The sequence below is a fragment of the Bos indicus x Bos taurus genome, chromosome 2 (assembly GCF_003369695.1).
Source record: "Bos indicus x Bos taurus breed Angus x Brahman F1 hybrid chromosome 2, Bos_hybrid_MaternalHap_v2.0, whole genome shotgun sequence".
In the NCBI taxonomy this organism is placed as follows: Eukaryota; Metazoa; Chordata; class Mammalia; order Artiodactyla; family Bovidae; genus Bos; species Bos indicus x Bos taurus.
The window spans coordinates 89774625-89802400 of record NC_040077.1 but is presented as its reverse complement, the minus strand read 5'-3'; the positions used below and the strand labels follow the sequence as shown (position 1 = coordinate 89802400).

The 27776-nt window shown below is 41.4% G+C and overlaps 2 protein-coding genes across 4 annotated transcripts in view; one reads left to right on the top strand and one right to left on the bottom strand.

Moving 5' to 3' along the window:
- Positions 1-2589, top strand: part of ALS2CR12 (amyotrophic lateral sclerosis 2 chromosome region 12) — a 39486-nt gene extending 36897 nt beyond the window's left edge. The window contains exon 15 of the mRNA XM_027564317.1: positions 1219-2589. Within this exon, the coding sequence (XP_027420118.1) occupies positions 1219-1342 (124 nt within the window). The 3' untranslated portion in view covers positions 1343-2589. The remainder of the gene's footprint in view (positions 1-1218) is intronic.
- On the bottom strand, positions 2336-26292 carry CASP8 (caspase 8). 3 transcript variants are annotated; one of them, XM_027564287.1, is made up of 12 exons: positions 26130-26292; positions 25885-26007; positions 23887-23930; positions 23231-23293; positions 13643-13980; positions 11034-11139; positions 9925-10063; positions 9768-9812; positions 9112-9194; positions 7428-7569; positions 4775-5276; positions 2352-3390 (listed from the first exon to the last, which is right to left on the bottom strand). In XM_027564287.1, exons 5-12 carry the CDS (start codon positions 13945-13947, stop codon positions 3255-3257), a joined length of 1458 nt encoding a protein of 485 aa, XP_027420088.1. In that variant the 5' UTR covers positions 13948-13980; positions 23231-23293; positions 23887-23930; positions 25885-26007; positions 26130-26292; the 3' UTR covers positions 2352-3254. The 3 variants fall into 3 exon arrangements, with proteins under 3 accessions (XP_027420104.1, XP_027420088.1, XP_027420098.1); XM_027564297.1 differs by lacking the exons at positions 23887-23930; positions 26130-26292 and having other exon boundaries at positions 25885-26092; XM_027564303.1 differs by lacking the exons at positions 23231-23293; positions 23887-23930; positions 26130-26292 and having other exon boundaries at positions 2336-3390; positions 25885-26093.
- Positions 26293-27776: the final 1484 nt, after the last annotated feature.

The window sequence follows — 27776 nt, the reverse complement described above, 5'->3', positions numbered from 1 at the left end:
ATGCTGACACTGAAAGTCCAATACTTTGGCCACCTGATGTGAAGAACTGACTCATTGGAAAAGACCCCGATGCTGGGAAAGATTGAAGGTGGGAGGAGGAGGGGATGACAGAGGATGAGATGGTTGGATGGCATCACGGACTCGATGGACATGAGTTTGAGTAAGCTCTGGGAGTTGGTGATGGACAGGGAAGCCTGGAGTGCTGCAGTCCATGGATCACAAAGAGTCAGATATGAATGAGCAACTGAAGTGAACTGAACGGAAATATGGCAAGCCATGTGCAAGGTCCCACATAGCAAGGGAAGAAGAATGCTTTTATAGAGGGGAAAAAGTAATAGGGGAGGGCTATAGCAAACACATGGAGAAGGCAATGGCACTCCACTCCAGTGTTCTTGCCTGGAGAATCCTGGGGACGGGGGAGCCTGGTGGGCTGCCGTCTGTGGGGTCGCACAGAGTCAGACATGACTGAAGCGACTTAGCAGCAGCAGCAGCAGCAGCAGCATAGTAAACAGAGTCCATGACTTTTCTTTGCCTGAGTTCTTCCTAGGAAACAAGAGGAGTCTTTCTTCCTTTGGGGCTCTGCTACCATCTCAGGGCATGAGAGCTCCCCCTTCTGGCGTCTCTACTCTATTTAATGAAGAAGAATAAAGTCGCTCAGTCGTGTCTGACTCGTTATGACCCCATGGACTGTACAGTCCATGGAATTCTCCAGGCTAGAATACTGGAGTGGGTAGCCTTTCCTTTCTCCAGGGCATCTTCCCAACCCAGTGATTGAACTCAGGTCTCCCACATTACCGGTGGATTCTTTACCAACTGAGCTATCATGGAAGCCCATTAAAGAGTCTTCTGTTGGTGTCTTTTTTTTTACATGGGACTCAGGTGTCAATAATTTACCTTTAGATGCAGCCACATTTGGTTCCTGTGAAAATCAACCTCAGGTCAGAAATTATACTGTTACCTGAAGATACATCTTAAATCACTGAAGTAACTTTTGGTCAATACTTAACAAAGGGAAATTGTTCACTGTGTTAATTTTGTCATAAATTCTTCATATGGGAATTTGGTAATCCAAATTTCATGTCTCCCTAAATTCAAAATCACTGCAAATATTGAAAGAGACCACTCCCAACTAGTGAAGGAACAAAACTACATTTCTCTGCTTCCCAAATGTCTTGTATCCCTTTCTACCCTTTACCTCTATAAATCTTCTCTTTATAGGCAAAAGATAATTGCCAAAAATGAAGAAATTTATGATGAACGGTTTGGGAGATCTACCTCTGTTACTGTTTATGAGCATAATTCTGACACTTTAGAAGATGGTGGCAACGAAACACAAGAATGATGAGAAGAAGAGTTGGTCTCTGTGACCAAAGATGTTAGGAACCAAAGATGTTAGAACCATCTTTGGTAGGCTTAAGAACTCCTGTGAGGTTTTCTTGAGAAATGCATATGGTGAGTTTAGCTTTTGGCCTTGCCTTGATTCTACTTGTGACTTTTCACAATTTGTTTTCTCCTGAGTGACTGAGAATGTTTGAATTCTCAACTCAATTACATAGACATTCATGACTCTTCATTGAAAAGTAATTGTCTCTATACCTAGAGCTGAGGGTCTCTAGGCTTTGTACTATTTTCTCTTCCACCTTTACATATTTCATTACCAAAGACACTTACCTGAAGAACTTCTTTCTATTAAAGGTTGACAATATTTTGGGGTGTGCCTTTTGTCCCCCAGACATTTCACTAGCAAGAATGATAATTTGTTGAATTGATCCCCCAAACCTTTTCTCTCTTATATGTGTCTCTACTCCCCTATTTCTCAATATGTTCCCAACTCTATGATTTGGGAAGAATTTCTGATGATTCCTGTCATCGTCTCTAAACTATTCCCAGAATTCAAATGTCTAGAAGGCAGGCAATATAAATAAGGGAAGTGGGCTTAACATAAGAAAAAATAACCACATAAGCACAGTGATAAATGGTAACTGGCAGCAGTCTCAGTGAGGGAATTGGGCAGGATGGTGTGGGGATTGGGGGTATGGGGTAAGGGTTGTGGAAATTTGGTGAACGCATTTCATTGTTGCCAAACAGGAGCATGGTGTAAATGTGGTCAGATACTCTGATCATCAAAAGAAAGTATTCTGGTTTTTATGTGACAGCTTCCAATTTTTAAATATGGAGAAGAAGTGGGGTTTTTTTAGACAAGAAATGTTTAAGAAATACAACTATGTGAACAAATATTGGAAGGCTCAAGGAAAACATATCTATGACCCAAACATTTTCTACCTGTAAGACTAGGTTCCACTGGCAAAAAAAAATGAAAACAATCTCCAAGGAATAGTATGATAAAATTATATTTTGTTCTGTTAAAAATATTTATTACATTACTAATTATTAATTACTAAAGATTTAAGTGAATTGAACATATAAAGAAAGAGCAAATGTATAAAAGGCATACTGCATTGTTAGCAAAAAAGCAAATCATGTTCAGCACTGCAGAAGCATGTATATAAAAGCTGAAAAGGGAGTTTGGAAAGATTCTTAAAAAAACAAAATCATTTGGTATTTTAAAAATCTTTAATATATGAATTTTAAAAAAATTTTTATTTTAAAAAAATCTTGCAAATTAGTATAAAGGATAGCTTGGGAAAAGACCTACTGGAAGTACAAAACAAGTTAATATTAACATCATTTCTCTTAAAAGTAGGTTGAATGCTGAATTTATGAATAATTTTTTTTTTAAAAGGAAAATAATCTCTAAGCTTTTGAAACTGAAGTCTAAAGAGTGGTGGTTTTCAACACTGAAAATCAGGGTCTGCTCATGGCTAAGGAGAGGAGGGTCACATGTTTCCAGGACAGCTTATCATACACACCAGCAGCAATCAGGCTGGATATGGGAACTTTATACCCTGAACCTCAATAGTCAGGATTTTTTAGCTAGGTCAGATCACAAAAATCTCCCTCCATGATCTTTGATATTTCTTTTAAACTTACTGTGCTTTTTGTATCCATTTTAGTTCATTTTTAAACCTTTTCATCAAATTAAAAACACAATTTAAATCAAGCCCACAGCTATGACTGTTACTGTCTACAAAGCCAGAGATTTAGGCTTGAATTTGCATTAAAATTATATTGTCCTGACTCCCATGCTTTCCCAGCTATTTGAAAATAAAAAGAAGAAGAAAGAGAATAAAGTAGCAGCATTTTAACTATTGTTCAGTTGCATAACTATTGTCTAGTTACACAACTAAACAATATCAATTAAGAGGAAAGAAGAGTTTTTTTCGCAGTGTGAAAGTAGGTTGTGGCATCTGTTTGGCCATACGTTGCTTGTCATCCAGTTTGCTTACTTCGAAGTTCACCTTGGTTAGGATGGTCAGAATGTCTTCACCCCTGAAAAATGTAACAGAACCTTGTGACCATCTATGGGAGGAAATCACTATCATCTACTGTGGTTAGTGATAATTATTTCCCTCAAAACATCGGGCATTTGAATTCATATGGTGTTAAACCAAGGCCTACCCCAGCTTTCTAGGTAAAGAAGTTCTCAGAGCTTCATAACTTACCCTTGGTTTATTAGGGATCTTATGACCATCAGAAACCTCAGTGTCAACACTGGATTTGGTTTCTTTCCCTCCTGATCTATTTGTACTTCACTCAACTCCAAGTATGATGTCACTTACCCACTAATCTCCTCAAGGCCCCTCAACATTCTCTGCCTCAAATTGGCATTTCTTCTGTGGATTCACTGATGGCCCCATCAAACTTGAAGCAAGTGGAAATAGAATGTCTCCTGCAGCAACTCCACCCCTTTCTCACCAGCACCTCTTATAAGTTTAGTTGGGCAACCTGTTCATTCAATTCTGTAGCTAGCCCCCTGGAACCTTGCAGGTTCATTCACTAAGTTACAAAATGAAAATGTAGCCTGGATGTTATGGTTCCCTCTCAGTCCTTTCTCTGCCATGGACAATTCTTGCTCTTCACACACTTAAAACATAATGAGACACAAAACTAGAAGCAACTTGGAGAGGAGTTCTTGCTATTTATTTGCTGGTTGTATGTACATTAGGTGAACTAAGCCATACTATCATTTAATTAATGGAAACATAAGATAATAAATGAGGAAAAGATACTTCCCCATATTTTGTGAGCTTCAAAGAAGTCAAATTATTGGGAATATAAAAGGTTTCTACTCTTTGGCTCTTAACTCCCACAAGAGGGTTTGAGGTTGGTAAGATATTATAGAAGGCTTCCCTGGTGGCTCAGATGGTTTAAAAAAAAAAAAAAATCCACCTGCAATGCAGGAGACCTGGGTTCACTCCCGAGTTGGGGAGATACCCTGGAGGAGGAAATGGCAACCCACACCAGTATTCTTGCCTGGGAAATTGCATGGACAAAGGAGCCTGGTGGGCTACAATCTATGGGGTCATAAAGAGTCAGACACAACTGAGAGACTAACACTTTCACTTTTGACACAGTAAGAGAATGTTAAACATTGAAATTCCAAACTTGTTGAGTGGGTTCAGTCATGTTTCTGCCTAAAAACAGAGCTGTACTATATGATTTTGCCATCTCTCCAGCTCTATGATATACTGATTGTCCTTTGAAGTGCTAAATAAAAGAAAATCCTCTGTAAGCATCTCAGGTTTTTCCATCTGTGAACTAAAGATCTTAACACTTGCTGTCTCTTTCACTCTGCAACTGACCTGAGAATCAGCTATGTGATCCACAATTAGATATTTGGAGATGAATGTAGGATTGAATAAGTAAAAATTACCTAGGACATCTTTCTCTCAGATTCTGGCAAAGTGACTGGATATACCAGGCCCCATTCCAGATGTTTCGGTAGGAAACATAGTTTTTCACAGTGGCCATCCCCAGCAGAAAGTCAGCCTCATCTGGGATATATCTCTTCTGAGGTGATGAGTCCACCTCTAAATAGGCTTCCATCTGTTCTGAGTCGGTCTCAACGGCTACACCTTTCTGGTACTTGTCCCCTTGGCAAGCCTGAATAAAAAAGATTTTGGGTTTGCCAATAAGGGAAGGGCACTTTAAGCCAGTGAAGTAAGAGGTCAGCTCATAGATGGAGGCTTCTTGCCCATCGGAGCCATAGATGATGCCCTTGTTTCCGTGGGTGAGGATGCAGCAGATGAAGCAGTCTTTGTTTTTGTGGTCCTTCTTCTGGTAGGATTCTAGAACCTCACAGATTCCCTTTGCTGTTAGGTCTTTGTAGTGCACTATCTCAAAATGAAGTTCACGAAAGGTCTTATCCAAAGCGTCTGAAAAGTGAAATAAGAAAAGTCATATTGGACCTCCTTGGTGGTCCAGTGGTTAAGAATCTGCCTGCCACTGCAGAGGGTATGGGTTAGATCCTGGTCCAGGAAGGTTCCACATTCCTTGGAGCAACTAAGCCCAGGGCATACCAACAAACTGAAGCCTGCATACTCTAGTGCCCACGCTCTGCAAGAAGAGAAGCCACCACGATGAGACGCCTCCACACCACACAGAGAGTAGCCCCGACTCACTGCAACTAGAGAAAGTCCACACACAGAAATGAAGACCCAATGCAGCCAAAAATAAATACACTTATTGAAAACAAAAGAAAGGAAAGTCAATAGTATATGGCAGTAACTCCTAGACCACAACCTAGAACTAGAGAGAACATTGATCAGATAAGAATTTGAACCAGAATTTAAGAACAAGACCCACTATGTTAGTGGCTGGATTCCACAGGCTTCTAATATTTACTGCCACTAGCTGCAAACATTTCCCAGTTCTCAGGCAAATGAGAAAGGGGAGACTGCTATTGTCTTTTCTCAACTAGTCTACAAGATGGGTAAGCTATTTTTAAGGCTTACTACCGAACCAGTCTAAAAACTAACTGTACTACTTACATAACCAGAAAGAAAGCAAAACAAATTTTTAATACAAAATCCATACTTATTTTATCCTATATCTTCTCAGAGCTGTTTATCAAAATACAAGATATGAATGTTTAAAAAGTCAAGTAGAACTAAAAGACTTATAAGTTACCCCTTCTCTACTCTTTCCTACTACCCAGTTATATTCTGTCCAGCCACTTCTGTGAAGGCAACCACTTTCAACTTTTAACTATTTGGGGGAGGCGGTATAAGCCTCCATTTTGTAATGAATTTGGGTACATTTCTACTTATTTATTTATAAATTTTAGACTTTTGTATTGAGTTCCTATTGTGGATGATGAGCACTTGGTGTTCTTAAACATTTATAACATTTAGTTGAAGCAGCAGAAATCTATATATTACCAGTACTATGTAAATATAATATTCTTTAATATGCTTCCTTTCTTATTAAAATAAACCAAGATATATGATGATAAATGATGTAGCCAGTGAACTTAAGCTCTATGGCTATTTAAAAACCTTAGAATAGACTTGCTTGAAAAAACAAATGTTAACAGAAAACATTCACAGATTCCTGATGATTAAAATCAACCTATCTAAAAAATAAAATAAAATCAACCTATCTTAATTTTCTAAGCACTACTCTATTTAAAAGAAATAAGTCATTACCTGATGTTATGACTCATAAACATCATTTTCAAAAATTCTTTTATCAAGTTGAAATTCTTAATATCACTATGGATTGGGTTGGATTATTTCTTTTATTGGTTTTAGTTGTCGTCATATCTACATTTACATGATGCAAATTATTTTTCATTCAACCTATAAGATCTCAATCTTAGCCAGAAAAGACTGAGCCAAAGAATTTCTGGCTAGTTTAACATTTGAAAATGCTATTTATGTTAAGAACTCAATTTCTGCTGCACTCAGAGCCCAACTTCTGTAAATGGTTTATACAAAAGCAATGTTTTCACTCAACACCTAATACACTCTCCAGAAGCTCTATGCATTTAGTTGAATTAAAAATGAAGTTTAGGGACTTCCCTGGTGGTCCAGTGGATAAGAATCCACCTGCCAATGCAGGGGACCCAAGTTTGTCCCCTGGTCCAGGAACTAGAATCCCACATGCCACTGGACAACTAAGCTCATGAACCACAACTGCTAAGCCTGCACTCTAGAGTCCTCAAGCCACAACAGGAGAACCCACCACAGCAAGAAGCCCAGTAGCTGCAACTAGAGAAGCCTGCATGCAGCAACGAAGACCTAGTGTAGCCAAAAATAAATAAAAACAAAATTTATTGTTGCTTGTAGCCTTTTAGTAAGATTTAATATTTTATCTTTATAAATATATTTATTTGATTTTAAAAATTAATTTAAAAAAAACAAAAGCAGAAAACTAGCAAATATATAAGAATGTTCTTTGTGTCCACAGGGAAATATGGTTAGATCCACCTTTTTGAAACATGTGGCCCTGTTGATACAGCTTTTGTTCTCCCTTTTCAACAAAAACATAGGTATTAGAAATATTTCTTTTCTGTTCTACTGTACCTGCATCAAAGTCTGTTCCAGTCCTATCCTTAAGGTCGTGAAGTTCAGGCACCTGCTTCCGTGCTATGCTAAAATCATAATTGTTAAAGATCAAACAGTATCCCCGAGGTTTGCTTGTCATTCGGTAAACTGTGTCAGATGTCTGGAAAACAAAAATCCAACCCAGGAGCTGACTCTCTGGGTCAGCTTTGGTTAGGCATCACCCAAGCCCAACTGGGATGCGAATGCATTTTCCATGGCCCCACCCCAACCTGGCACTGCTCCCCTAAGCAACTAGTTTCCATTCATTCCCCTGACAAAGGATCCCCAGACTTCTTCCCCACAGTTTAGTGTGTAAAGTCAGTGTCCCAATATTTGGGTCTCCTGAGCATTTGTACTTATATTAATACTGTTGTCGTCATATTGTATTAGTATTACTTATTCTCATCTCTGCTCAAGGCACAGAACATCTGTGTCAGGGACTAGGATTTATTATTCATTTGAGAGAGCTCAGTCAGGAGTTGCTGGACTAAGGACTATTGTAGTACCGTCTTTAGGTTGCCCCTTTGTGACCTTGTGATTCCCTTGGCTCTCTGATCATCTCATCCATGCTTTGGGCTAACAGCTGAGGACCTATCCATCACACAACACAGCATGGTCCCAGGATTTTTAAAGCTGATGGCTTAACTTGGCTCTGAGGACCACAGTGACTGGAGGAGACAGACGGGTTATGCTATGGGTTACACTATCCAGGTTCTAGTACTTGACAGTGACCCTGTGACCTCCTGATTTCCCCAGGGCTGTTTTAGTGCTGAGATATTTAGCATTTATTGGGAAATCCATGCAATTCCTCAAGGTAGATGAAAGGGCCCCAGACTAGGGGGCTAAATTCCTGGCTCAATACCCTCAAACCTGGAACAAGTTATTGAATCTCTCTTGCCCTTGGTGTCATTAGCTGATGGGTGGGGATGATGTCAGCAAAATGCTTTACTGATTATAAAGTGCCACGTGACTTTGGCTAATCCTTGATGCCCGTACCAAGAGAGGTCTGGTAATTTGCTCTGGAGTCCACTAGTGAGTGGTCTCTCCTAAGCTTAATTTCAAGTTTTTTTCAATAGACTTTTGGCTTATAGCAATTCCTCTGCTTCCCTGGGAAGAGTGAATGGGCTGATGACTAAGAAGGTGGTCAAGTGTTGAAGGCTACAGAAACAGAAATGATACCAGGAAAGGCAATTCTTGGGCCTGCTCAATGGGAGGAGAACATAGAGATGACTAGATCGTGAACATTTGCTGCTTACGCCTAATTACAAAGGAGAAACAGTTTTGAAATGCCAAGCTAAACGAAGACTTTGCTTCTTCCAGTCCTGTTTGACTCTCCCCCCAAAAGCCCCCTCCCATTTAGGCTGAGGCAGCTGCTAAAGGGATCAGGTTAGAGGCTCCCTACTCCTCTGTCCTCCAACTCTTCCAACATCTTTGGTTTTAAAATAGACATTTAACACACGGGAAACCAAAGAGATCGCCTTTACCAAATTCCAAAGTCACATTTTAAACTTGTGCTTTTGTGGAATTTTTCTATAGTTCTCAACACTTTTCACTATGTTTCTGTCCCTTATAAGTTTATTTGGGGGAAAAAAAAAAAAAGCTCAGGAACACAATAACTAGAATCTGCAGCACAAAAGGGGAAAGAATGGGAATTTCCTGGTACCTGCAACTCACTGTCCTGTTCTGGAGAGTCTGACATGGCCGGCATCTTAGAGTAGCCCTCCTCTGGAAGCGATTGTGACATATCTGGAATGAAATGTGACAGGGACGATATTGGTTAGTAAAGAGGTGGCACCCAGGACAACATAAGGTCCCTTTTAAAATGTAAATTCACTGACTGCCTTGAACATAATATACTTGCAGTCCACAGAATAAGGGAGAATCTTACTGCTGACTCATTCTGCCTGTTATTTCAAACTTGCCAGCCTGAGGCTACAGGGTCTCTGCCTTTTGACAACTCCTTTTACATCTTCCAAGGTGCAGAGGTGACTAGTAATCGCTGCTATTAGGAAAGCAGGTCCATTAAGATGCAGATGTGGTAAAGGTTGTAGAGAGGAGACAATGAGGCTTGTAGTTTAGTCATTGTCCGACTCTGAGAGGCCATGGACTGTAGCCTGCCAGGCTCCTCGGTCCATGGGATTTTCCAGGTAAGAATACTGGAGTGGGTTGCCATTTCCTTCTCCATGGGATCTTCCCGACCCAGACATTGAACCCGCATCTCTTGCATCTCCTCCATTGGCAGGCGGCTTATTTACCACTAGAGCCACCTGGGAAGTAAATTAACTAAATAGACCTTGAAAACATATCTGCAAGTATTACCATTTGAAAATGCATATGGATCTCTTTCAAGGCTCATTCTTCTCTCTGAATTTTAAAAGAAACATACACATATTTGATTAGAAACAGTTATGACATAGAAGCATCTGTCAATTTAAGACTACATTTTGCTGATTCACAGCTCTCAGGTTATTTATACCTTTTCTTAATTCTTCATAATCATAGATTTTCTTCAGCAAGCTCTTGTTGACCTGCTCACAGATTCTTTTCAGGGTGTCCAAGTTCTCTTCCCCTAGGATGGTCCTCTTCTCCATCTCCACGAAAATATCAAGCAAAGTCTAGAGGGATGAGAAGTCAAGTTAGAAAACAGGATGGAGTTTTACTGACTTTTAGATTATTATTTTTTTATTTCCACTTTCTCCAAATTAGACACCCACCTAGCTTCCCAAGCTGATCCTCTTAAGAGGACATCCTGGTCTTATAAAGCCAATCAATAAACTATCAGGGAGGGAATTCATGTTTTCTGGCCCCAAAAGACAGAAATAACACAGAGAAGAAGTCACCTCAGATGTCACCCAGTCTCTAGGCCCAACCATCTATGGACACTTTTATGTGAAGACAGTGAAGCAGCCCAGGTACATGGCTGAGATGCAGCTGCCCAGTCCCCATGGCAACAGCCCTGGGAACTGCCTCACACCCTACATTGCCTCTGGCACCCACTCACCTCCAGGCTGAGGGTCCTTAACAACAGTGCAGTGACCAGGGCACTGCAACACACACACACAGACAAACACACACATACAGCATTACATCACACCACAGACACACATACGTATAGACACACCATACCACACACACACACACACACATACAGCATTACATCACAGTACAGACACATATATGTATAGACACACCATACCATACACACACACACACACACACACACACACACACACACACAGAGTTCCAGGTCCCAGGTTTTTCAGAGACTGCAGAAGTGGGGAAATGGTCTCAGGCCCACCAGGCTCTCCTGGCTCTACAGGCCCCCACACTGACCTAGGCTCCCACAACCAGCCTTCTCCCTTTGTTCCTCACTCTGTCTTGTCCCTGATAATTAATGTGAGCAGCACCTTATATTATACAAAGGCATCATATCTACAGCACTCATTTCAGACGGCATTCTTCTCCCTTGGTTAAAAAGTGAGAATTCAGGTTGCTTTTACTGACAAGAGCTCTCTTTAGTCTCAGTAATCCCCACCAGCTGACTCACCCTCAGGGCTACACCTCGGGTGAGACACCAGGTCTTACCATGTCATCATCCAGCTTACATTTGGCAATCTCCTGGCTCAAAAAAAACTTAAAGTCCTTCAATTCTACTTTGTTCACATCTTCTGAAATCTGGAAAAGCAGAATCCTATAGGGGGAAACAGAAACACTTTAACTTTCTTAAGTTATTTCCCATCTGATATATGGAATCGCGTGGACTTGATCCTCTGGCCTCCCTTTAAAATAAAACCAGCTAATGACATGATTTATGAGTTGAGTTCTTGGAAAGGGGCTGGTGTTGTGACACTGAAGACTCATGGCTCATGCTCAACTATCCCACTCTTAATGGAATTTAAATTCCCCAGGGACTTCACTGGTGGTTTAGTGGTTAAGAATCCACTTGCTCATGCAGGGGACACAGGTTCAGTTTCTGGTCCAGGAAGATCCCCCATGCTCCAGGGTAACTAAGTCCATGTGCCACAATTACTGAGCCCATGCTGTAGGGCCCAAGAGTTGCAACTACTGAAGCCCACAAGCCCCAGATTGAGCATACCATAATGAAGAGTAGCCTCTGCTCTCTGCAACTAGAGAAAGCCTGCATGCAGCAATGAAGACCCAGCACAGCCAAAATAACTAAATAAATATTTTTAATTTAATTAAAAATTTTAAAAGTTCCCCAATTTTAACTTTCAGTTAATATCAGTTGAGTCAATTGTGTTTTCCCCTTGTCCTTCACTATAAGATCAAGATCTTGTTGCAAAGAAAGAACAAAAAAAAAGCTTGATTTTGGATATTATTCTTTTCAAAACACAGATCAGTTTAACCCTAATTCTTCAATTAAAACTAGTCAATGTTCTCCCAGCCACTCCCTTCAATAGGAAGCCCAAACACCTCCTCTTGGAACACAGGCTTTTGTGAACTGAGCCTAGTCTGCCTCTTCATCTCTGGCCATGCCTTACCACCATCTCCTCATTCCTCTCCGAACATACCCAGTTGCCCTGCTCCTCACCCTTTGATGTTGGGCCCCTCATACCCCCATTACCTTGTCCATCTGTAGACTGGATTAAGATGGTCCTAACCCGATGGCTGGTGTCTTTAAAAGAAGAGGGAACTTTAGACACAGACACAAAGGAGAGAAAACAAGGTAAAGAGAGAGGCAAGATTGGAGTGATGCATCTGAAAGCAGGACACCAAGGGCTGCCTGCGACTGCCTGAAGCCAGGAGAGGAGCATGAATTAGGTTCTCCCTTAGAGCCTCCAAAAGAGAGCCCGTCATCTTAACGCCTCAATTTCAGGCCCATAGGCTCCAGAACAATTAGAAAAATAATTTCTCTACTGTGTTAAACCTTTGGCAGGACAGACAGCCCAAGCCACTGCCGTTCTTCTGACAGCATCTGGAGTCATGGGGATTAAGCAGTCATTGGGTGTTGCAGACTGGCTTATGAAGTGAGATTGTGGAAGCTGTTTAACCTTTAGGATGATTGGTTATTACAGTGGGTGTTTCCAGTGTATGGCCAGGGATAGAGTACAAGTGATTATCTTAAGACTTCTCTGGTGGTACAGTGGGTAAGAATCCACCTGCCAATGCAGGGGACACGAGTTCTATCCCTGGTTGGGGAAGATTCCATTTGCTCTGGAGCAACTAAGCATGTGCAGTGAAACAACCAAGCCGGAGTCCTGCAACAACTGAAGCCCACGCGCCTAGAGCCTGTGTTCCACAACAAGAGAAACTACCACCATAAGAAGTCAATGCACTGCACAAAGAGTAACCCCTACTCGCCACAGCTAGAGAAAGCCCAGGTGCAGAACTGAAGACCCAGCACAACCGTTAGTAAGTTAATAAATGAATCATTTTTTTTAATGGTTATCTTATACTATTAAAAAAAAAAAAACAATTATTGTGGGGGTCCAGTCTGGCCAATCCAGAATGACTGACAGCACACACCTCACTGAAGAACTTGGTAACACAAGCCTTAAAGTGTGTAATAAAAGCCTAAAACCCTGTGGAGAATTTCATAGTCATCCACAAGTAGATGGGACAGGTTCTCGAGTGGGAAGCCATAATGCTTTATTTAATAATAGGCAAAGTTAAGTGCACGGTGTGAACACCAGCAAAGCAGAGGCATCGAGATAACAGGCATGTAACAGAGAGGAGAGTTAGAATGGTTGAAGCATGGCTACTTGAATTTCAGTGGGTTCCCAGGTGGTGCCAGTGGTAAAGGACCCGCCTGCCAACGCAGGAGACGTAAGAGACGCAGGTTCGATCCTTGCGTTGGGAAGATTCCTTGGAGGAGGAAATGACAACCCACTCCAGTATTCTTGCCTGGAGAATCCCCATGGACAGAAGAGCCTGGAGGACTACAGTCCATGGAGTCACAAAGAGTCAGACACGACTGAAGCAATTAGCACATGTACCTATTGGTAATGTTTCACTATGTAAAGAAAGTTTTACTTTATTGGTTTTAGTATTTTTTTTCTCTGAATTCTACATTAAGTCTCTACATTTCTTAATCTGGCCATGGTGAAACTTCTTACCAGAGCCTCCAAAGTCACTCCACACAGACAACCTACATACAATGTCAGCCCTGCCCATAAAGATGTATCCATTCAAACCCACAGCTCCCAGGTCCACCCCGTGGAGGTTCTCCCCACCTGTAGGCAGAGATCTGGGCCCTGCCGGGTATCTGAAGCTCCCTCTTCATCTCCTCCTCGCTGGTATACAAGTAGTTAAGCAGCAGATCCAGTCTATTCACTCGGAAAAGCAGCTCCTTCAAGAAGGACAGATTGTTTTCCTCCAACATTCTCTTTTCTTGGAGCCTCTGGAATAGCATCAAGGCATCCTTGATGGGTTCCTGCTTCCTATATGGGATGTGGTCCCGGCTTAGGAACTTGAGGGCAGCCAGGTCGTCACTGCCCAGCTGCTCCCCAATATTATAGAGACATTGGGTGAGCGCCATGCTTTTCAAGTGTTAGGAGAATGTAGTTGTTACCTAGGTTAAAACACAATGTTATTTTCAGATGAGAAAGAAAACTACCACTTACTGGTTTGTTCCATCATCAAATGCTATTACATCTATTATATGCCAGACATTATGCTAATGATACAGGGAAGAAGAAAAACAAAATGAAAAAAAAAAAACCCCACAAACAAATAGGTTCCCACTCGTTATCATTTTGGAACATAACATTGTTTTGGAAAATAGATTTACAAACTAATCAGTGGTCAGAGAGTTGTAACCAGAGCACAGGAGAAATATAGAGCCTTAACTCAACCTGGGAGAAGGGCTTCCTGGAGAGAAGTCACCTTTGGGGAAAAGATGGTGAAGGACAATTCTTAAAGGAAATAATGTGTGCAAAAGATGGAGGCAAGAATGTTCAAGTCAGTTCAGACAGGCATGGGGAGCTCAAAAAGTAACCGTGAAGAGTCTGAAAGAGGGAATGGTGAGACAAAGGGATGGAACTGTGACCAGGAACCATTATGAAGGGCGCAGACCATGGGTCAAGGGGGTCAGGCTCTGTCCTGGAGGTAATGGGAAACTAAGAAAGCGTTGTAAGCACGACAATGATGTCATCCAATTTAGTATTAACATTTAAAGTGTGGGGGACATACATATATGTGTAACTGAATCATGTTGCTGTACATCTGAAACTAACACAAAATTGTAAATCAACTAGACTCCAGTATAAAAGAAAAATTATACTTAAAAAATAAAATGAAGTGTGGAGGACAGATTGGAAGGGTTGGAGGTGGGAAAAGTGATATGATCTGGCAGAAACAATGGTGGTGGGAGGACACTGTTGTCCTCCAAGGGCCTCAAGACTGGCTCTCTCAGCTGGTCAAGAACCCAAGACTGGAAACAGAACCCAGAAGAACTTGGTCAGCCTTTCAACTCAAATTATGGGATATTTTCACATATTGCTGTTGTATAGTCGATAAGTCATGTCTGACTCTTTTTTGACCCCATGGACCGTAGCCCTTCAGGCTCCTCTGTTCATAGGATTTCCCAGACAAGAATACTGAAGTGGATTGCCATTTCCTTTTCCAGGGAATCTTTCTGACCCAGTGATCAAACCCACGTCTCCTGCATTGGCAGGCAGATTTGTTACCACTGAGACACCAGGGAAGCCCTATTTCCACATACTTACTTGTTTGAGTGGGCTTCCCTGGTAGCTCAGATGATAAAGAGTCCACCTGCAATGCAGGAGACCTGGGTTTGACCCCTGGGTCAGGAAGATCCCCTGGAGAAGGGAATAGCTACCCACTCCAGTATTCTGGCCTGGAGAATTCCACGGACAGAGGAGCCTCGCAGGCTACAGTCCATGGGGTCTCCTAGAGGCAGATACAACTGAGCAACTAACACACACACATTTGAGCAGGTAAGAAAAGGAGAGGGTAGTGTTTCAGGAAACCACAGACAAGCTTCACACAAGTAGCCCCAAATCTGGAGTTTTCCCCCTTGAGCCCCTTGAGTCACCATGGATTTCTCCTTCACCTTTCCTGCTCTGATAGGCCTATATTCTAGGCACAAGGAGCCCTTGGAGCAGGGTTCATGTCAGACACAGCATAGTAACGAGACTGGGACATGACTACTCGAGACAGGCTACATGGTCACTGTCAAAGCCAGGAATCTCACCAGCAGCTGAGTGTCTAGGCAGTGGGGCTGTGGGGTCAGACAGAACTTAGAACAGAACCCAGGGTGGGCCTGGCCCAGGCCTGGGCACTTCAGAGCCTCTCAGGGTGAGATTCTCCTCGGTAAGGTGAGATCAAAAGAATAACCTCTCCTGCAGTGTTGTGAGTATGAAAGTGAAAGTGATAGTCGCTCAGACACGTCTGTCTCTTTGCCACTCCATGGACTATAGCCCTCCAGGTTCCTCTGTCCATGGGATTTCCAGGCAAGAATACTGGAGTGGGTAGCCATTCCCTTCTCCAGGGGATCTTCCCAAACAAGAGATCGAACCCAAGTCTCCTGTACTGCAGATAGGTTCTTTACCTTCAGAGCAACCAGGGAAGCCCCACTTTGAGTATGTAACACCTATAATGTTTGCAGAGTAACGACCAACAACTAATGAATAAAGGCGTGTTCACCTGAAAGAAAGGAAACACCTTGGCTGTGGGGCTGGACACCACCGGCCCCACAGCAGGTGGTTATATGAACACTTACGTGAACACTTGTTCATGTAACCTGAACACTTCTCTTACCCTCCTAATTTTCCTGCTTCCTCACTGGAAACTTCAGCTGGAAGCAGCAATTTTCAACCTCTTCATAGTTGAAGAACTTTTCCTTGAAGGCTTACTCAAATGCTGCCTTACCTCAGGGCTACTGTCTGCGAACCTTGAACTAGAAAACCTTTAACCTCAGCTCCATCACTTGCTTGTTCCCACAGACTCTGTGCCTCTGGGCATTTTGCTTGACATCAAATAATCTTCACCTGTTTGGATCTCTTTCCTCCCTGAAACAAGGCTCCTGAATTCTTGGATGAAGCCATGAATCCTGACTATCACTTGAGGGGTGATAGAGTGAATCAGGACCTGTGTATTTTGTACATCAGATGTTAAAATAGAAACATTAAGGTAAATTTTAGTATTTTTTAAAAGTGGCCCACAGAAAAATAACTTGTTTTAAAGTAATCCAAAAGATTTTGAAGCTTTTTAGCTTTTCTTTTTCCAACCTCCCAATGCTGATTATAGAACAGTGGGGTTTTTTTGAGGGGGAAGGGTAAAAATTGAAAATACAATAAATTATAACATCGTCACAGTGGTCATTATCGTACATCACATACACATAAAGATACATTTATATAAAAAACAAATATGTACACCTGGGTTTTTTTTTTTACCCACTCAATAATTAGAACGAACATTTACCCTTACCATAAACATTCTTCTTTGGCATATTTTTAATATTTCTTGAATTCCAGCATGTGAAAATAAAATTGATTTTAAGCAATTTTCTGGTTTTTTACTGTTAAAATAATATTGCATTGAGGGACTTTTTCATATATCCTGGGCATATCTCTGATTATTTCCTTTTTTAGAATTGGAATCATGGCAAAATTTTTTGGCAAAACTTTTTTTCACACTTTTGGTCTAGAGCTGGCATTACTGTTTAGACAAAGCGTTTTCTTGATTAGGGAACTGTAGGGACAGTTTCTTGGGAAGATGCATTTTGTTTTACATTGGAGTCACAAAGACTGCAGAGCCTAGATCATTCACTGCAAAAGCAATCAATTATTATAAAAATATTTGATATCTTAAATATTTGGCCAGCACCTAAAAGCATAAGTTCAAAGTTCAACAAACAAAGCTGCTGGACATTCCAGGAAACAGACTAGTGAGTTCATTTCTTAAATCACACTCTATAGGAGCACATATGCTCTACAGGGTTTGTACATATCACGACAGCATGATATGTAAGTTTAAATAACTAGAAACATCCCAAAAGTCCTCCAATAAAGGAGTGGTTAAGTCAACTACTGGTGGCTCAGAGGTTAAAGTGTCTGTCTGCAATGCGGGATACCTGGGTTCGATCCCTGGGTCGGGAAGATCCCTGGAGAAGGAAATGGCAACCCACTCCAGTATTCTTGCCTGGAGAATTCTATGGACGGAGGAGCCTGGTGGGCTACAGTCCACGGGGTTGCAAAAAGTCAGACACAACTGAGCAGCTTCACTTACTTCACTCAAGTCAACTACAGTATAGTCATACACTGAAAGTTGTGCAGCACTTAAGAAGATGTCCTCCACCTTCTAAAATTAAAATGCATAGATATTCAAGATGTGTTATGTCAGTGAAGATATAATAACCAAGAATCATATAGCTACTTTTCAGAAACACTCAAACAACACAATTAGATTTTCAGTGATTATAGACATAAAAGCAGAAAAAAAAAAAGATACAGAAATTCTGGAAAGTGACATACCAAACTCATAAAGTGCCTAGTTTTTGTATTCACAGATCTTTGAAGAAAATACATTGGTTGCCTGAGAGGAGAGGAACTAGAGGTCTGGGGGTGGGGGAGGCCCGGGTGTGGACCGGAAGTGACTTGCTCTACATTCTGCACCCTTTGCACAGTGTGAATCTTTACCATTTGCGTGTATTACTTATGCTAAATGTACATGAACTTAAATTAAAAGCTCTACTTAAAGTCCTATTTTTATTCCAGTATATGAATCTGGAAAGGATCTGAACTGGGTCCAGTTCTGTTTAGTACCATTAAGTCCAGTGTCCTTAGATCTTTTAACAGTTCTAACCATTGCTAAAATATCATTTTACAGAATAAAATCAACCAAAGAATCAAATGAAAGCAGAATCTCCTTATTTCCCCCTTTGCAGTTGTTTTCTGATAGTATAACAATTATTTTCTGATATGATTTTCTGACTCTGATAACAATGCTTTTTGTATTCATTTTAGAAAATACAGGAAAGATAAAAGAATAAAAATACCTATAATTCTATCATCCAAAGTTAAAAGCCCTAATCAAAACATTCCAGACATAAATTGTACCAATGTTTTCAGTCTCCCAAGGCAATAGAAACAAAACCAAAAATTAACAAATGGGACCTAATGAAGCTTACAAACTTTTGTACAGCAAAGGAAACCAAAAACAAAATGATGGAGAAGGAAACGGCAACCCACTCCAGTATACTTGCCTGGAGAATCCCATGGGCAGAAGAGCCTGGCCAGGCTACAGTTCATGGGGTCACAAAGAGTAGGACATAACTAAACCAACTGAGCAGGCACACAGCCTTTGTTACATGTAAAATGAATACATTTACTTAACACTAATTTACTGAGACCTATATGTATCAAGCAAAGAAGTGAAGAAAACAAATAAAAATCCTTCCCTTCAAAAAAAAAAAAAAAAAAAAAACAAAATGAAAAATCTACAGAATAGGAGAAAATATTTACCAATGATGTAACTGACAAGGGCTTAATTTCCAAAATATACAGTTTATACAGTTCAACAACAACAAAAAAACCCAACTATAAAATGGGCAGAAGACCCAGAGAGACATTTCTCCAAAGGAGAATATAAATGGCCAATGCTGCTGCTACTGCTGCTAAGTCACTTCAGTCATGTCTGACTCTGTGCGACCCCATAGATGGCAGCCCACCAGGCTTCCCTGTCCCTGGGGTTCTCCAGGCAAGAACACTGGAGTGGGTTGCCATTTCCTTCTCCAATGCATGAAAGTGAAAAGTGAAAGTGAAGTCACTCAGTCGACTCTTAGAGACCCCATGGACTGCAGCCCACCAGGCTCCTCCGTCCATGGGATTTTCCAGGCAAGAGTACTGGAGTGGGGTGCCATTGCCTTCTCTGAATGTAAGTTGGTACAGCCACTATGGAAAATAGTATGGCAGTTCCTCAGAAAACTAAAAATAGAATTACCATATAATCTAGCAATCCCACTCCTGGGCATATATCCAGACAAAACCTCTAATCCAAAAGGATACATTCACTCCTATGTTCATAGCAGCACTATTCACAATAGCCAACACATGGAAGCCACCTAAGTGTCCATCAACAGATGAACAAATAAAGAAGATCTGGTATATATATACACAATGAAATATCACTCAGCTATAAAAAATAACGAAATAATATAATTTGCAGCAATCAGGCATTGTCGTACTAAATGAAGTAAATCAGAAAGAGAATGATGAATACGATATGATACCACGTATCTATGGAATCTAAAATAGGACAAATGAAACCTATCTACGAAACAGAAACAGATGTGTGGTTGCCAAGGGAGAGGGCGTAGGGGCAGAGATGAAGTGGCAGGTTGCAGTTCACAGATGTAAGCTCCTATAAATGGAATGGATAAACAACAAGGTCCTGCCATACAGCACTGAGAACTATATTCAGTATCCTATGATAAACCATAATGGAAAAGGATATTGAAAAAAATAATGTATATGTATACGTGTGTGTGTGTGCACGCGCATGTGTGCTTGTGACTGAGTCACTTGACTCTGCAGCAGAAATGAACACAATATTGAAAATCAACTATACTTCAATTTTAAAAAAAACTTAAAAAACAAAGCTAGGACTTCTCTGGTGGTACAGTAGATAAGAATCTGCCTGCCAGTGCAGAGGACACAGGTTCCATCCCTGGTCCAGGAAGACTCCACATGCCTCAGAGCAACTGAGCCCATGCGCCACAACTCCTAGCCCGCGTACCTAGAGCCCGTGCCCTGCAATAGCAATGAGAAGCCAGTGCACTGCAACTAGAGAGTAGCCCCCACTCGCCGCAACTAGAGAAAGCCCAAGGCAGCAGTGAAGACCCAGTGCGACCAAAAATAAACAAATAAATAATTTAAAAAAAGATAACTACCTAATAAAATTTTACTGTCTTTCCTACCAAATATTTTAGTACTGTTTATGTATTTTCCCTCCTATCTGAACACACTGTATTTCTGAGGTGTATTTTTCCACTGATAATATTATAAGTACAACTCGATGTCTTTTTTTTTCTACAACATGGATTTGAAAATCTGTAAGTTATATAATCATACAAATGGGCAATAATTTAACCAGTCTCTGATGACATTTTTTGTTGTTGTTCAGTTGCTTAGTCGTGTCTGGCTCTTTGCAACCCCATGGACTGCAGCATGCCAGGCTTCCCCGTCCTTCACATCTCCTGGAACTTGCTCAAACTCATGTCCATTGAGTCAGTGATGACATTTAGGATGATCTTACAATGCAAATCTCCAATGCAACTCTGATTATTTTATTAGAATAATTTCTTAGAAATAGCATTATTGAGATGAAAGATATAAAGCTTTTTAAGGCTTTTGTTACATGTTCAACAGCATTTCCTGATGTATAAAAAAAATCCAATCCAAAGCCAGAATGACATGAGTTTGAATATAACATGATTGGCTCCCATCCTCTATAACCAGGTCATTTCATTTTCTTTGCAATAGCCTGGCAGTGCTTTCTAAGTGATTTTTACATCGCATCCCTACTACTTTCACTTAGTAGAGAAAGTACTGGCGAGGCTTCTTTCCTGACCCAGATTTTCCAAAACACGTTGTGGTTTAATATTGTCTTTGTTTAGGTCACCCATCTCTCTGCTCGTAGTACCTGGGAAGCACTATTACCTGCTCTAGATTTTATACCATTAACCACGGGCCACCTCTAGATTAGGCTTTATAGGAAGAGGAACTAAAAGGCACTTCTTTTTTTATGGGATCTGGGTTTATTGCACGAGCTCATAAGCCACAAACTTTATTAGAGTAATATTTTAAAAAGAATATTCATTGCTCTATTTTTCTCATCCTAAAATAGTAAAAGTAACACTTGTTCCTTAGAGAACTTTTAAAAGAAAAATACCACTTGGAAAAATTTAGAAGTAATTTTGGGGTCACATTTGTGGGGTTTTTCCCAATTTTATTCACATATATGCATATATAATGTATGCATATACATATGTAGAATATATCAATTTGAATATATTGATGTATATTGCATGCAAGATAGAGGAGAGGGGTGGAAATGGAAAGGCCTTCAGAAGTTTTCTTTTACTTTCAATTATACAATATCTAAGTAATAAGCCCACATACATATACTTGTATTATATGATATGTAACTATATCTATTATTTTTATAATGTGTGCTCCAAAGTGTTTTTATATAGCCAAATGTTTGTATTATGATATATAAATGTTTATAACATATAACCATATAAACATAAAAATATTTTTCTTGTCTCATTTACTGCAATCCTCTCTAGAAATTGCTATTATCATCTTCACTTTATTACCATGAAAAATCAGTTCAGAAATAAACTAGTGAGAGGTATCAGGCCCAGATTTGAGCATCTCAAGAGGCTCAGTGACAGACCCTGCAAAGATTTAGATTTCATTCTAATTGCAGTTGGAAGCCAGTGAAGAAATTTAATAAAGACACATAATCAAAATATTTTTAAAGATTATGAATTACTTAAAATTTTAAAAGACTAAGTGAAGTGAAGTGAAAGTCACTCAGTCATGTCCAACTCTTTGTGAACCCATGGACTATACAGTCTTTGGAATTCTTAAAGAAACTCCCAAAAGAAACAACAAACAAAAATTCTTAACAAATCCACTAAAGCAGAGAGAAGGTCAGAACCTTACAACCAAGCTGGTATGTGCTGGAGCCTGGGTTTAAATCTCAGCACCTCATCCCAGAGTCCCAAATTAGCACTGCCTGTTACACCACAATTAAATTGCAAATAAATCTCATCTAATCACAAACAATCCTTCTAACAACATACTAGCAGCATCTTAGCTCTCTCAGTCTTATGGAAAACTATCTCAAAGCTGGAGAAAGTTTTACCCAAAATTTGCATTCCTCTTCTGAGACAAAAATCTGTGTCTCATTCAAAGTTCAAGAGTACTGGAAAGTTAGTCTCAGACCTGAAAGCCCTAGGTAATAGGATGGCCATTCCCTCCAGTCCAGGAGGATCACTCTGAATTGGGGTTCCCACTCCAAATTGGGATTCCCCCAGAACCTGCCGGAGGCCCACACAAGCTCTGTTCACTGCAGGGCCCCAGCCAGCACTATCACACAGCCCAGGAAAGGTATCCACATTCCAACCAAATTCAGAACCTACCAAACTGAACAAATGTATAACTTCACCTGTAAATGCTTAATCTCACATTTCCAAACCAATGTTGGAATGAAATTCATAATTCCACCTATGAACGCTTAACTCCACAAATACTGATTATCAATCTACTGCCATTATATTATGCCCGGTACTGTTCCTTACCCTTTTAATACCCCCACCCCCACCCCGGAAAGAGAAATAAATAAATAATTGAGTGCTTAGCCCTGTGTGTGTGTTTCTGTGTGTGTCTGTTTAGGGGTGTGTGTGTTTATGTTGGTGGTCTGTGGGTCGGCAGATGGGTAGCTACAGCAGCAAAGTCAGTTGAGATTTGAATTTTGGTTTCTGTTCTTTGATAAGTCTGGCTGGCATAAGGGTGAGGCCTCTGTAAAGATGAATATACTTGGAGTATTCTCCCTCTAAAACCCAGGAATGCATCATCTACCGAAGCTGGAGGGACACAGACATCTGGGATCTCTGGACCCTCACCATGGCCTTCAGAGGCATGGCTAACTCTCCAAGTTTCTCCATCTACACTCAAATACAAGGATTACCCTATGGGCCCCGAAGCTGCCAGATCCCATTCTCGGTAGCCTAGAGAGTTCTAGAATCAAAGGCTTTCCCTCTCCAAAGTCCCATCAGATCTTACCAGAGGCGGATCCTGGAACCTTCACAGCAGCAGCCACTTCACGGGCCTCTTCTCTCAGTAGATCTAAGACAGGAATTAGAGTCAAATGAAGAACCAACAGCGTAGCTCGCTTACTTCCTGTTTTCAAAACTCCTGAGTCACCATAGGCTGAGTGAGGCAGGCCAGCCTCCAGGCAGCAACCCCGTCTCCATCTCCAAGAAGGAGCCCGTGGAATAAGAGGTAGGTGCTGGGTGGGGACCTGGCCATCTGAGACCTGCCTCTGGCTATGTGACTTTGGGCAGGTCATTTTCTCTTTGGGGCTTCTGTACCACATTCCAAAGGAAAAAATTGAACTGAATGATAGCTAAGAACCCTTTCTTTTCCTTTTCAGAAATGTACAGATTTTTATGGGTTCATTATTAAGACTTCAGTGATTTCCTTCAATAATACTCACTGAGCACTCCTGAGTGATCTTGAGTTCTGGAAACTATGGGGCCCTCAGTATGGTTCAGAGGGTCTACTGACCCCCACAGAAACTCCCATGGTTTCCCCCATCTACATTTGCGTACAAGATCACCTCCATGACCCCAAGACCACCAGATCTCACCCTCAGCAGTCTAGGTCTAGAAAACTATAGAATCATAGTGTTTCCTCCCAAAAGGCCCAGCCAAACTCACCAAAGGAAAAATAAAATCCCAGGGCCCTCACCATGGACTGGGACCTAGAGATAAAACAGACAACAAAACTCACTTTAGCCTTGCCTTTGGCTCTCATCAGTTGTTTTCTGATGATTAAAGCAGAGAAAGAATAAGAAAAAAAAAAAAAAAAAACCCTCTCTTCTTTGAAACTACATGTTCTCTTTCCCCAAATGGAGTATTAGCTTTCAGAGGGCAAATTTCACAGCCGAGTGGATTAACGCAATAGCTGAAAATACCCCTCCACCTGCACAGGGCTAGGTAAGAGTGCTGTGTTCCTTTTGTGCCCTTAACTTCCTTTGACTCTGCCCTGAGAACTCCGAGTGAGAAGGTAGCCACAGAAGGAAAACCTATTAGTGGCTAAATCCTAGCCCAGGAAGTCCCCCCTTGCTCTTTTCTTGCGACCTCCTGAATATCCACCCAATATCTGTCCTGCTGTTTTATGGGTGGTTCCTGTCCTAGGCTGTGATCTTCACAAAGGCAGGGACCACATCTTTCTTGTCCATGTTCCCAGGTTGTGCCCCAGGAGTAGAAATATCTTGAATACAAAGGTCTCCTGCAAATCAACAAGGAAAAGAAACCCTGACGAAAGACAGTGGATCTGATTATAGAGTTCCTTGACAGAGATACTCAGATGGCCAAAGTGTGCAAATGATACTCAAACTCATGACTAAGCTGGGGACTACAAAGTAGGTATGAGCTACCTACTTTGTACCTATCAGAATGGCAAAGGTTTGCAAGCTGGATCCAGCTAAGTTCTTGGTGGGCCAGTTCTTCTATAGTCCTTATATAAGTTGTAGAAACTGTCCGTCATGGAATAATAAGCAGCGGTTATAAAGTGGGACCAGGCAAAACACTTAAAGAACAGAACTCTGTACTTTAACTTAAAGTTCTATTAAAATACAGAGTGCTTACTTGCAAATAAAATAAAAAGTCAAAAACAGAACAAGCAAAATACAATATGAATACTAATACATAACATGTAATAATAATTGCTAACACTTACTGGGTACAGAGCAACACCAGTCACTAAGTGGCTAAAGCTGTTATTGTCAAATAAATCCTCACAGCTACCTGTTGAGGGAGTGTTAATCCCACTAATGATGAGGAAACAGAGGTACAGAGAAATTACTTTCTTGCTCTGGTCACACAGTTTAAGACGTAGTGTACACACACAAAACAATGGTACATTTCACAAAGATACAGAGCAATTAAGGCTATATATCATAAGATGTGGAGGTGGCTCAGTGGGAAAGAATCCACATGCCAATGCAGGAGACGCAGTTTCGATCCCTGGATTGGGAAGATCCCCGGGAGATGGGAGTGGCAACCCATTCCAATATGTTTGCCTGGAAAATCCCATAGGCAAAAGAGCCTGGCGGGTACAGTTTCTAGGGTCGCAAAGAGTCGGACATGACTGAGCGACTAGCAAACACACACACTTTGGGAGCCAGCGAGGAGGATAGGAGATAGGTTGGGAGTGGGGAGATTCAAGAAAATGGGTAAAGCAGGGCGGAGGTGGAGGGAGGGGCCGTGGGTCCCCAAGACCAAAGGCTTATAGGGAATCGGGACCTGACTGAGTGATCAATTCAACCCTCTGCCCCAGGACAAGCGATAAAGAAAATAAACATTAGAAGGTAAATAAAGCCTTGTGGGAAATCTAAAGTAAACCAGCAGGAGACAGACAGTGTACCTATACTCGAGGCAGCAAAGGAACTGGAGAGTCCTCAGATTAAAAAGTAGCAAAGCCAGGGGCTGTGGTTCAGATAGGAGCCCACTCAGAACCTGGCACCCTGGCAGGACTCTTCCCTGGGCAGCAGAGGAACTGGAGAGTCCTCAGATTAAAAAGTAGCAAAGCCAGGGGCTGTGGTTCAGATAGGAACCCACTCAGAACCTGGCACCCTGGCAGGTAACTTCCCCAAGGAAGTCCTTGAGTGAGAAAGGCGGCATCCAGAAGCCAGCTGGGCACCAGGCACTCACCTGCTCCACACAGTCCTGGCAACATCCCAGCCACCAAACTCCCAACGACAAGACCCCACACTGCCTAACTTCACACGTCGGATTGCTGAGGCTGGTTCTTACAACCAAGCTGGAGAAAAATCCCTGGAAATGAGACAAGCGGGAGGGGGAGACAAGAAGTGGGGTTGGAAACGCCTCCAGGAAGAAGTTTACTTTTACTTTCGATGCCTCCACCAGGCTTTTATGCCTGCCCCTGGAAGACTCACTTCCTGGTTCTCTCCTCTCTATGTTCAGAATTTGCTACCAAATTCAGCAGGGCTTAAAAAAATCTTGAGATAAAAGAAAGAGAACCTGTGAAACCATTGCCTTCCAGTAGAAGGGCAAACTCTGGTCTTCAGGAAGAGAGAAAGAAAATTCCTGAACAGAAAGAACTAGAAAATAAACTTGATTTTGAAAGCTGGAAAACCGAGGTGACTCACTTGAACAGAAAAATGTTTCTTATTTAAAGGAACCGTGCCCAATTTCCCTACATTCAGAGGTGACCACAGACAATTTGTCAACATGCAAACTAAAAACCAGGAAGCTGGACATGTTTTATTGGAAAGCATTTTTAATCACTACATTTAGTGTTTATCAGCTCTCTAATTTTTAAAGACAGACTTGAGACTGCCTGTGACCAGTAAAATGTCATTCTCGCTTGAAAGGGGTCTGCGGAGAAAAATGCTTCCTCTGTTCTGTGGCCTGAATCTTAACACTGCAGCCGTGGACAAGCTCCCTGATCATCTGGCGAGAGCTCTTCCTGGGTCCAAACAGATCTCTAGCTGAGTTGTGAGGAAATTCAGCACCAAATGGGGGTGGGGTCCTGCCCAGCCCTAAGCAGAGGTAACCATCCTTGTCCAGTGCTGACCCCTAGTGGGGAAGGGGGTGTTGGGGGGAGGGGACAGTGATGTGAAGACCTCTCCTCTGGGAGTCTGAACCTCCGCAGCTTTTCTTCATCCTCCACCTTCTCCCCACCCTCTGCCTCTGTTTCCTGTTTGAATTTTTTAAAGAGCTTTCTGCCTTTTTGTTTTCACATCTTGTAGATTTTAAAACTACACCACTAATAATGCAATACCTGTACGTTGTACCTTTACATCAATCATTTCTCATTCTCCCAACAATGTAGAGGATCCCCCATGTCATGGAGGAGGAAATGGAGGCTCAAATGAATATACAAATTCGAACTCAGTCCAGCTGGATCCAAAACAAGGATTTTTCCACCATAACACATTATCCCCTCCCCCAAAACTTAGGATTTGAAATGAACCATGTGGATGGAAAGTGCTAAATTTAAACTAACATGATGACCTAGGCGCAGAGGTCAGAAGGTCACCTAAGAAAAAGGAGTTGGCCTACAGGCACCAGCTAACATTATAAAGATTTTGTGTGTGCCACATGTATAACCACCCAAACTGGTTCATTTCACCTTCTGAGTAATTCTCAGAAGTGGATGCTATTTTTGCTCTCATTTGAGCAAGAAAAATGAGGTTTGGAGAGGTAAAAGACTCAGACAAGTATCTTCAGCTAGTGAGTGGCAGGATGAGGTTTTTGTGTCTCTCTAAAACCCCAAGAGGTTAATCAGTGTCTGAACATTAGTACACATCCATGGTTCTCAACTTGATTGATCTGAGGGTTAACTGAGTAGGTTTCTAAATTGCCAGTCTTCAGGCCCCAGCTCTGAAGTTCCTATCTGAGCAGAATTACAGGAGATAAAACAGATTGAGCACTTAAAGGAATGCCTGGACCTCCTGGAGTTCTCGGTAAATAATCAGTACCACTGTTACATAATCTCACATCTGTACAATGGCTACGAATTACTAGACATATAGTGCAGTTGAGGAAACTAAGTTCAGTGTCAATCAACTGACAAACTG

Coding starts and splice junctions, on each gene's coding strand:
- CASP8 (XM_027564287.1), bottom strand. CDS start 13,947: ATGGCGCTCACCCAATGTCTCTATAATATTGGGGAGCAGCTGGGCAGT. Junction 9,813..9,924: donor TTATGAAGAATTAAGAAAAG/GTATAAATAACC, acceptor TTTAAAATTCAG/AGAGAAGAATGAGCCTTGAA. Junction 5,277..7,427: donor TGGAACAGACTTTGATGCAG/GTACAGTAGAAC, acceptor TTCACTTTTCAG/ACGCTTTGGATAAGACCTTT.